Source organism: Dreissena polymorpha, chromosome 3, assembly GCF_020536995.1.
Source record: "Dreissena polymorpha isolate Duluth1 chromosome 3, UMN_Dpol_1.0, whole genome shotgun sequence".
In the NCBI taxonomy this organism is placed as follows: Eukaryota; Metazoa; Mollusca; class Bivalvia; order Myida; family Dreissenidae; genus Dreissena; species Dreissena polymorpha.
In genome coordinates this window covers 1,447,588-1,459,125 of record NC_068357.1, presented here as the reverse complement: position 1 = coordinate 1,459,125, position 11,538 = coordinate 1,447,588, and the positions used below count along the sequence as shown (strand labels likewise).

The following is an 11,538-nucleotide window of genomic DNA, read 5'->3' as shown; positions in this document are numbered from 1 at the left end:
CTTTATATTATTAAGTTTAACAAAAAGTTTTAAACAATATTACATGCATACTCAAAAATAAAAAAGCGTAAAGATACACATACACTACAAAATTAATTCGCCCTTGTATGAAACAGAATAATATTCACACTTACTAGTGTAACGATTTAATGTAAAAAAAATGTATATATATGCATTAACATGTTTTGGCAGTAATTGGAAAAAAGCTGTATTGTGTTCAAAACAATTCACCTATTGAAACATAGATTCTGTGCTAATGTCTTCATCAGGCACAAGTCAAACTGAAAAATCCCATCTACTTTTAGTAAACTAATTAATTATCATGCAGTGTTGACCGCAATTTCATGAAATGAGGCAACCAGTGCATACATTTGACGCAATAGCCCCAGTGTGACCACAAGTTCAGTTAATAATTCTACCGGTGCATGTGGGTGCATGTGTTTACCGCAATTACAGTTAATGAGACAAACGGTTTATATGATTGTCGCGAGCGCATTAACAACAATGAGTCTTGTTCTGAGAAAACTGGGCATAATGCATGTACTTAAAGTGTCGTCCCAGATTAGCCTGTGCAGTTTGCACAGGCTAATCAGGGACGACACTTTCCACTTTAACTAGATTTTCAGTAAAAAGGGACTTCCTTTAAACGAAAAATAACATTAAAGCGGAAAGTGTCGTCCCTGATTAGCCTGTGTGGACTGCACAGGCTAATCTGGGATGGCACTTACGCACATTTATTATGCCCAGTTTTCTCAGAACACGACTCCAATTTTAGTTTATGAGACAACCGGTGCATACGTTTGCGGCAATCGCCCGTGTGTCCTGCACACCCTCCTCCTCCAAAAAGTCAACAATCTTCCTCATCCGATGCTTCCTAGCTACAAATAGCGCTTCCTTGACCTCCTGGTGTCCGGCATTCCAATATAGATTGTCTTTAAGGTACTGGACTATTCTCTTCAATGCCTGCAAATCGTTGGCCTTGACCGCCGCCACAAGATGTTCCTCGCGGTACAGGACGCCATAGGTCAATAGAAGATCGCATAACTTCATGTTTCCCCAGTTCACACAGATTGTCATCGCCGCTTCTTTGTGTTCACACTTCCAGCATTTCCCATTGGCGATTGATGTGCTCCGTTTCCATGCTGGGTCTTGATTATCAGAAATATCGTTTGAAGATTCGTCAGTATTTGGATGTTTATCAGAAGTTCCGTTTGAAGATTTGCCGTTATTCGAAGACTTGAATCGTCTGCCGTGAGACGGCAATTCAGCACTTCTACCAGAGCTGTGCGATTGGGGAGGTTTTTCCTTTGCTGGAGAAGTAGATCGGTTTCGAACTTTAGACACAAGTGGCCGAGACGCCGTGCTGCCATTTGTAGAATAGCCGTTCGTTGATTTTGGTGATTGAGATCTTGATCTTCTGTTCGCCGTTCTTTCAACCGCCGATTTACTACCGACGCTACCTATGCGGTCTTTAGATCTGCGTTTTGGAGACAAAGTTCTATTCCGAGAATTGCGTTTAATCAACGAGTCTAATGAGCCCGAAACGTTTTTGTTTATAGAGGCCGATTGTGGTCGCCTGGCAATGCCCCTAGTAAGACTTTCGCGCGACACAGATTTGCTTCTGCTCTGAGCTAGCGACAGACTTTCCCTTAATCTTGCAATAGGTGTTATTCCACTCGTAAGCAGTGAATTATTTCTTCTACCTTTTGGGTGGCGTTTAACACCATTAGTTGCAATACCCGCACCGTTCAGTTTCGAAGATGGCACACCGTTGTTGTTATTAACAGATGATGGCGAATAAGATACATTCGTCATTTGATCCATGCCATTTCCATTTTTAATTGTTGAAGACAAATTTGGTCGACTTTTGTGCTTGCACTGCATACGGTTTAACATCTTTTGCACAAGGTAGGAAGCCTGGTCGGACTCGCGGTTCTCAACGTGTCTAAATATATAGGCAAGGAAGAAGGAAAACTGAACTCGTTTGCCGTTGTGTAGCTTCCACGACTTATGTGGATCAGTTGTCTGGGAGCGCAAGAATGTCTTGGCAACATTATTCGCTTCGAGAAATTTGAAAAACTGATCTACGAAACGTTTATCATGGAAAAGTGGATTACGAACAGCCAAATGCATTTGCTGGTGAACAATGACCTCGTTAGCGATTTTCTTCATATTGTCGTCATATTCTGAAATTGAAATAGCATGCCTAGGCTTTTATGAGGTTCAACAATACATGAATAAACTCTATAGTTTAGAGGAAATAACTCTGTTAAATTTTTATATATGCAGACAAATGTTCACAATATTTGTTAATAAACTATATTTGTTTATCGGATTGCTATCTTAAATAATTGTTTAAACTGAAAATCGGTTGCACATACGTCGATATTGGTTGCGCAAAAAATAGTTTCAATTATAATTATCAATTATCCTACTTTATTTGTTTCAAATTAAACATGTTACTACGACTACAAAAAACAACTACCTTTGCTGATATCATTTGTATAAGACGATTCCTTCATATTCCCTTCTAGACTCGCAAACGGAGTATTGGGAATATCTTCGTCGTCAGAGTAGTTATAAATCTTTTGGAAGTCATCGAATGGTTTGGAGATTCGTTTAACATCCTTATAATCATGTTCTTTTCCTTTGTACTCCGTCAGCACAGTTTCAACTGCATCGAGCAACTTTGCAGAACTAGAAGAATTGCCCAATGGCTTGTTGCGATCTTCAATTTGTTCGTTGTCTCTATTGCTTAGGATATGATTGTCTGAACAGCCGTCCATCTGGTCTTTGTCCAATCTCCACATGTACTTCGTTTTGGTTTCAGCATCGTTTTCTTTCGTTTTCTCGTTAACATTTTCGTCAGGCACGCTATTTATCCAACTCACTGGGCTGGGGTTCCTTTCAGCACCTTGCTCTTTTTCGCTTTGACTGCGACTGCTCTTCTTGACCTTTGGAGACTTGGAACGAACGGAACCTCTGGATTTAATTTGACGTTTTTTAGATTTTTGTTTAGCTTCAACGCTAACTGATGATTGCCTCGATCGGGCTGAAACGGGTCGACTTTTGTTTCTCCTGAAGGATTGTTTTCGCGCTAGAATTCCTTTACTGATATCGCTTAAATCTCCAACGGAATATCGTCGTTTTAATACGGCTAATTTACTCGCAAGGTAAACCTTTTTCGTTGTGACTTGTTTAGCGTCTGCTAGAAGGGGTTTTGCGGTTGAATCCCACGCTGATTGTTTTGTTTTCTGTTCTCGTTCAGTTTGCTGCAATTTGCTTTCACGAAGAATGACTTTAAATTGTGGCGAGCCATTAGTTTTTTCACTTGATACTTTTCCCCTTGCAGATCGTGGTCGCCCTGGGCTACGAGAGTTTCTGGCGGAGTTTTTCGACCGTTGTAACTCATTTTGTTCCTTAATTGATGATAGGCGTGGTAACGCTGATCTCGGTCTCCGCGTCAGCCTAGGTTGCTTCTGTCGCGATGTATACTTCAAGTCTACAATTTGTTTCTTTTTTGTTCCATTCGCTTCGTCTGATACGTGATCTCTGATGGGCTTTCTGTCTCTTGGGTGGTCGTCTTCAATCATGCCTGATATCAAATGTTCCAGACTCATCTGCGTCTCTTTCCTTGTCTGCGTAGTTTTTGATTCCATTTCAACTTTACAAATGAAATTCCTGACATGCTTAATGAGCTCTGCATCATCCGCTTTGTCAGCAAGTCGTTGAACTGCCGCGCAAACTTTTAGCCAATCGCGTTTCGCCTGTGTACCGCGTTTCGCGATCAGGCCAACACACTTCTGGCTGCTGCGTCTGAAATACTGCTGGTACGTCTTGGCCAGGAAAACCACGTCGTCCTGCTCTCGGACGGAGAGACAGTTTGAGGCGCGCAAGACGATACACATAAGCCGTGTACTCCATCGGGAAAGATCGGGAGCCGCGCGTTTTGGCGGGTAGGCGATCAGAATCAGGCTTTGAAGTTCGGCCAATGCCATAAGTATGTTGAGCTGAAATAGAGAGCCAGTGTACCTTATTAGCACATTGACTAGATAACGAATGAAATCAGGGAAATACCTGTCTGCAAAACCTGTATAAGTCTAATTTGTGAAAAATGTGTTTGTAATATTTACTTTGGATTTGCACGTGGCTGTCGACAACGTATCACGATATAAGTCTTTATTTTTTGTTGAAGTTATTGTCAAATAGTGTCATTCTGACGCGGCATTGGATGGGAAGATTCAGAAAAAAGGTAAGATTGTGGACGACCTAGTTTTGTTATGAGCAATTTATATATCACTGTACAGTTTAAAGCGACCTGTAGAGCTTATCACAACTAGTATAGCTGGGTATTGCTTTGTTGTAACTTGTGGAAGACCGACCTTGTGGACATCCAAGAAGTTCTGTACAGACATGCAGTCTAACGCAGCCACCTGCTGAAGGCGCATGCGCAGTATGTCAGCCGTGACGCCCGAAAGAAATGCCATGATTATATTCGAGTACTTCCGGTGCTGCTCTTGCTAGAAAAGTATACGGTTCTGGGATAATGGGGCTTAATGTATATGTGTAAGTGTCGTCCCAAATAAGCCTGTGTAATCCGCACAGGCCAATTAGGGACGACACTTTCAGCTTAAAGTGTAATTTTGTAAAACGAAAAATTATTAAAGTGGAAAATGTTTTCCCTGATTAGCACAGGCAAATCTGGGACGACACATACGCACAGGCATACAACCCCGTTCCCCAGAGAGTGTGTTATCCGTGTGTTGAATAATATTAAACGCACAGGAACTTAATAATTTAATATGGGAATAACTGAAGTTAAGAAACATATTCATGCTAGGATTTAGTTGCAACCATCTTCTCGTATGTTATTAATGTAATTTTTTCAATTGATGTCATACGACAATACATACATCACAGCGAGTATTTTTGTGTGTGTCGTGTTCGCTGAAAAAGGAGTTTAATGCATGTGCTTAAAGTGCGCATGCTTATCAGGGACGAAACTTTCCGCCTATATGATAGCTTTCTATATGTTAGTTTTCGTTTCAAGAAAGTCTCCTCTCAGCAAAAATCAAGTTTATATGTAAAGTGTCGTCCCTGATTAGCTTGTGCGGATTGCACAGGCTAATCTGGGACGACATTTTCGCACATGCATAAAACCCCCTTTTTACAGAGCACGGCTCAATTATAATAGTATGATACAGACAAAGGTAATGTTGACAACACGTATGCTTGTCTGAACAACTTTATTTGCATTGCATACATATTTTGAAGGAAGAAATTGTCATAGAGCCATATAACTGCCTCAATCGCTTGCTGTCAAAATGTCTTTACAGCAAAACATTAAGTTGTATGAGAGAAATTAATCAAAGCGTTTAAAAAATGTGTTTTAGCGCAACTTTGATACGTTACCAGTTCTACGAATGGCTAGACACGCCTAATGCGACTTCAATTGTGTTTGTAACGTACACCTTTAACTGTTTGTGAACCTTCATATCACTAACGAGTGTTGTTGATTTTTTTTCGTTCATTTTTTTTAATAAATGTCAACATTTTCTTAATCTCCCACCTACCTCTATCAGTTAAACCTTAGTGAATATACATGTAATAATGAAAACACGTTTATTGCAATTTTGAAGTACTTTTTAGAAACACACACACATATTAATTCCCCTTTTTAATCAAAACGACGCGATGTTTGTTCAATCCAAAGGGACCCGGCCCCTTTCCAACATGGTGAAAAAACAACACTACAAACCTGAAACGCAGCTCCTCGAGTCACTTCCGGTGGTATGCCCTGTACAGAACTGGCCGAACCTGGACGGTACATGGCCATGTATAATTCCGTCACTGACCTACGACAAACAATGATTTGACGAAGCAAAGACATGCATTACTGAAATTTGACGGTACTCGGTCCTGTTTCATAGCGTTTCTGACTACAGATAAACAAAGATTTGAAGAAGCACTTAACCCATTTTTGCCTAGTGGACTCTCCCATCCTTCTAAATTGGATAAATTTATTTCCAAAATTAGAGATGTCTAGTATATTTTAGTATATTTATTTCCATATTTAGAATATTTCTTACAGAAATTCCTTTAAGCAAACAGTACAGACCCTGATGAGACGCCGCATCATGCGGCGTCTCATCAGGGTCTACGCTGTTTGCCAAGGCCTTTTTTTCTAGACGCTAGGCATAAATGGATTAAGGTAAATTACTGAACTTTTACGGTACCTAGGCCATGTTGCATTGCGTTTATGACTAAAAACCAACAGAACTCAACGAGCATAGACAGTGCCTGATTAGCAACGGGGAGGTCGATAGGTAGTGAAACTTTTGGGGCCCCCGGCCCCTAGTTGGCTGAGTGCCTACTAGAGCCCCTTGCCCTGTCGATTTCACTCATTTAAATACACCTTCCAGTGCAAGGGCGGCAATACAGAACACGTGAAATATCCGTTAATACGTATAGAATATCACTATAATACCGAAATGCAAATACATTATAATTATTAGTTCAAGAATTTAAGAAAACAGTCACTGTAGTCTCTTTACATGTATTAACATATGTAACTGTTTATCCAGAAAAAAATCATATGAAACAATTTTAAACTTAAATAACGATCTACGATAGGTAGTTTCCGTTCGGACCGTAGCAATTATGTGGACATGGTCTCATGGGGCTCCTAAAAGCAGCGGGACCTAATTGGTCATCCGGGACTGAGCATAGACCGTCAGTCATGTTGTTAAACGTGATATATTGACATATATGATTACAGGAATTAACGGTACATGGTCATATAACATAATTTGTAATCATTGAATTTTTATTATCGCTGTGAAAAACTGACACAATTTTTTTTCTGATATTGCTGAACAGTTTCGACTTTTGATGTAGATGATACAAATTACACTCCTTGGATAATTAAATCGAATTACAATTGATATATATATTTTGTATGACTATGGGGTACAATCAAGATAGCTATAAGAATACTTATAAAGAAATATATATTAGCAACATGGATGTCATTTTGTTAGCTAAATTATTTTAACCCATTTATGCTTAGCGTCTAGAAAAATGCCTTGGCAAACAGCGCAGACCCTGATGAGACGCCGCATGATGCGGCGTCTCATCAGGGTCTGCGCTGTTTGCTCAAAGGAATTTCTGTAAGAAATATTCAAAATATAAAAATAAATATACTAGACATCCCTAATTTTGGAAATAAATTGATCCAATTTAGAAGGATGGGAGAGTCCACTAGGTATAAATGTGTTAATAATAGCCGCACACATAACGTTTCACGGTTACTTAGGAACGAGATTGTTGGTACGTAGGTGTCATCGTTTCCGGTTGAAATATAAAAACAGCATGAAATACTTTTTTTTTAAATTATATGGTTTGCAAATGTATGTCATACATTTTCAACTAGCATTCAACATTGTTATTAACTTAAAAAGTGTGTTTTCTAAATCCCATAGTGACTTTCAAAATGTATTTAATTGCGTACTTACTTTTAAGAAAAACTCCAAAAAGTATCTTCGGTGTTTTAACGCAAAAACGTTATACTGAAAATACATAACAGAAACTTGTTACCAAATATCCAATGGCTGTTTTTGTTTTCTTTCGGAATTCGATAAGCTAAATTTTTGCAATACCTTTTGTTTTTACGCATGCGATTAGATAAGTATAATGGGTCGGTAATCGATCTGAGTTTAAGATTTTATGAAACCTTAGGCGAGCGGGTTAGGTCTCGGAGTTGACATTTTAATTAAATACCCTCAGGATCGTGTTTCTGTTAATCTTTGTAAACGTTTAGTATGAGACGGGCGTTAGTATAAAGGTTAAATGCCAATCTGCAGTCGGAGTTGTCGTTCCTTGTTCTCAAATACAATCCCTGCCATCACAAGACAATTCTACCCGATTTGATAGGATTTTATTTGTGTTTAATTATTATATTATAAAAAGTAGTATCATTTTATTTTATGTATTGTCCTGGGTGGTAATGAAAAGGTCATAGACCGGACGGCTTCGTATGACTTGAAGGAATGAACAAACACAATACTGTTGATTGAAAACGGGCATTTATTATAAAATGCCATAAAAAGATAAATACTAGAACAGATTCATTCAGAAAGGCATAATGGGTGTTAAAAAAACACGCCACACATACAAACAATGAATTTGTTAAGTTGAATGTAAAAACAAGTGCTTATAACAGTAAAATAATATACAAATGTGTTTTACACATAGGTAAAAACATACATAGTACGGGAGTCAAAACCTTATGGCGGAGAATGGGTGGAGGTGGGTTGTTAATTTTGACCATACTGGATTACCACGTCACAGTCTGGAAGGAACAAATGGCCACAATGGCCAAGACCGAATTTGATTGGTCAAAAGAGCCCATGTGATCCCACACTGAGGTTATATACAAGTAATTAAATATAAGGCTTGAACAAGTATACTGGTAACAAACAATTAAACAATTAAGAAGGCGTACAATGACATAAAATCTTTTATGTGTGCATAAAATATTATTTATGTATTGTCCTCGGTGTTAATGAAAAGGTCATAGACCGGACGGACTCGTATGACTTGAAGGAATGAACAAACACAATATTGTTGATTGAAAACGGACATTTATTATAAAATGCCACAAAAAATAAAAAATAGAACAGTTTCATTCCAGAAAGGCATAATGGGTGGTAAAAAACACGCCAGAAAGAGGACCCGAACGGGAACCCCGCCGCCCATGAAGTTCGGGAGAGGACCGAAATTAGAAAAGGGGGTAGCTGCCCCCAAATGGATATAAACGTAGCCTTACGATAAAGGTCATCAAAAGTAGTATCGTTTTCTTTTATGTTTCGAAAATAGTGTGTAAGTTAAGGTTCATAACTAAACATTGAATTACCTAAATTAATATAACGGTAACATCATTATAATTCCCTGTCAAATGTAAAACCCTTTTATATTGGTTATTTGATTTGCCGCCGAAATACTGCAATCTGATTGGATTGGGCATGGTCACAGTTTGATTGTTATTGTCTATGATACGCTCTGAAAAGATGAAATTTCTTATTTACTTAAATGTCGACAGTGTGATTGTTGTAATGTACAGAGATTGCTGGTGCCAATGAGTAGAGTGCATTTAGACCCTCAGTTTGGTGAGTTAATAAATGTATAACCTGTTATTGTTATATTGTTGTAACCTGTAATTGCATAACTCATGTACATGTAAGTTTACATGCATTTCCTCAGAGACGGTAACCGTGTTGCTCCATAAATCACTTAGGACTTACAAGAACCCATTCCAACCGATAGGATACTAGAGTAACCCTGGGTGTAGAGCGAGAGTCTACCTAGCTTGCAGCACTCACCTCTCCTCGTGGCTGATCGTGGCCGTCACGTTCGAGAGAACAGCTTGCGTGCTCTTCCCTCCTAAAGTAAGACTCGGCTGTTCCCCACGAAACGCTGGGTTGATCATCGTCACGATTGTGCTAGCCGTGTTCGGAAATAATATAATAATACTCGTGATATTTGATGTGAATGGCTTCACGGGCTTGAATTGCGCTCCGTCCATGAAGGAATACTACGACCTAAATGACTACGTTTACCACTGGATCGACTTCACGTTAATTTTCGGAACGCCGTTCCCGTTGCTACTTATTGGCAACGTCACAGTCGTAGTGCAGCTCGCGCGCTCCCGTTCAAGACGTCAGCGGATGAATATTTCCGGTCAGGCGCGCGACACGCGTCCAGTGTCGATACTCATGATTTCCCTGTGCGTGCTGTTCGTCTTCACGATTACACCGGTGTCTGTCGGTATGGTTAACGATGTTGCCGTTCTGGTCAGCTACTTCAACGCCACCTTCAACTTTGTCATCTACGTGTTCAGCGGCTCGAAGTTCCGCGCAGAATTGCGGAGCCTGCTTTGCTGTATGGCAACACAATGCACCAGCCTGTTTGTGAGCTAGGTGCCGATGCAGCTGAACTCGAATTGCTAATAGCATCAAAATGCCGACGAAAACAGCTATCATTAACAATATTTGACATAATTGTTTATTTCATAATATTAAACACATATGCTGGATTGATTTTGGATATTGGTAATGCATTTGTACATATTAGCATTATTCTACACCTTAGATAAATGTGTGATTTTGAAAATAACGTGACACGTTGTTTTTATCTATTCCTTCAACTTTGTGAAAGGCCTCAACCTCCGCGCAGAGATTTGACGGGGACCAGCATAGCTTGATCCCTGCCTTCATAACAAACCACGTGATGATAGCCTAGCCACGTGGCTGCACGGTTCCGAGGCGGTGACCCCAGCTTTAATCATTCTTTAACTTGTTTGTTAAATGTCGTATTGTATGTAGTGTAAAGTATTGGCTATTGGAGTTTTCTCGTAAATATAATGAAACAGGTATATAATAAATAATATTATTTAACATCACAAGATCTATATATGCGTATGTGATGTAAATTAGTTTTCTTTAGTTTTCTTTTCTACTGGTTAATATTTTCTGACAAATTTTGACTAACAATTGTGTCTCGTTCTGTGAAAATTGGCCTTAATGCATATGCGTAAAGTGTCGTCACAGATTAGCCTGTCTGTGCAGTCCGCACAGGCTAATCAGGGACGACACTTTACGCTTTAATGGTATTTTTCGTTTAAAGAAAGTCTCTTCTACACAAAATCCAGTTAAGGCAGAAAGTGTCGCCCCTAATTAGCCTGTGCGGACTGCTTTAAGCACATGCATTAAGCCCAGTTTTCTCAGAATGCGTCTCATTTATTAATCAATTAGAATTGGTAAATCGTCGTTGTGTCAAAGGTAATTATTTAAATAATTAAAGCGTAAGTCCGAAATAAATTATGGATCATGGTCTTCCATTTAGCAAATGTTTTGAGAAGTATTGTATATAGCTGTAGTATATTTAGGACGACAATGTCATCACTATTAATTTTAACACCGATTGCCTTTTTTATTTAAACTTTTAAAGATATCTCTTGTTACTTATTGCCATGAATACTTCTGGATCAAGAACCTGTGTCCATGTTTATGCCTTAAAAGTATCTTTTTATGCAATGTTTTGCCAGGGAAGAAAACAAATGCTTGCATGTTGCCATCGTGGCACGCAGCAAAGACATGACTTTGCTTCAAATAGTCCCCGAGTCTAAGATGGACACATTGCAGTTACATCTTTTTCCTCAGCTGAAGGCGGATGGATATCGTTTTGGCTTTGTCCGTCCGTCAGTACGTCCATCTGTCACAAACCCCTCAGGGCTATATCTCAGATACGGGACATGATTTCAACGTGAAACTTTCATTAGTGCATCGAAATCAAAGAAAAGCTAAAACGCCACTACCATAAGGAGGCGGGGCATTTATCAGGGTAAATATATAGAGTGTAAAGCACAGTGTTAAATTCTACTCAAGTCGAAACCCTGGATTAAACGTATTGAAAACGAAATCAACACTAAAACTACGGTTAGGCAAATAATATATGATTGTCACTTGGTAAGACAATATG

General features: G+C 39.1%; 1 protein-coding gene across 1 annotated transcript; it reads right to left on the bottom strand.

The window, feature by feature from the left end:
- Positions 1-74: 74 nt before the first annotated feature.
- On the bottom strand, positions 75-8,357 carry LOC127872726 (uncharacterized). Its single transcript, XM_052416090.1, has 5 exons — positions 8,266-8,357; positions 5,759-5,855; positions 4,383-4,520; positions 2,486-4,010; positions 75-2,186 (listed from the first exon to the last, which is right to left on the bottom strand). Coding segments are annotated over exons 1-5 (3,177 nt in total). The 5' UTR covers positions 8,268-8,357; the 3' UTR covers positions 75-771.
- Between the last annotated feature and the right edge of the window lie 3,181 nt (positions 8,358-11,538).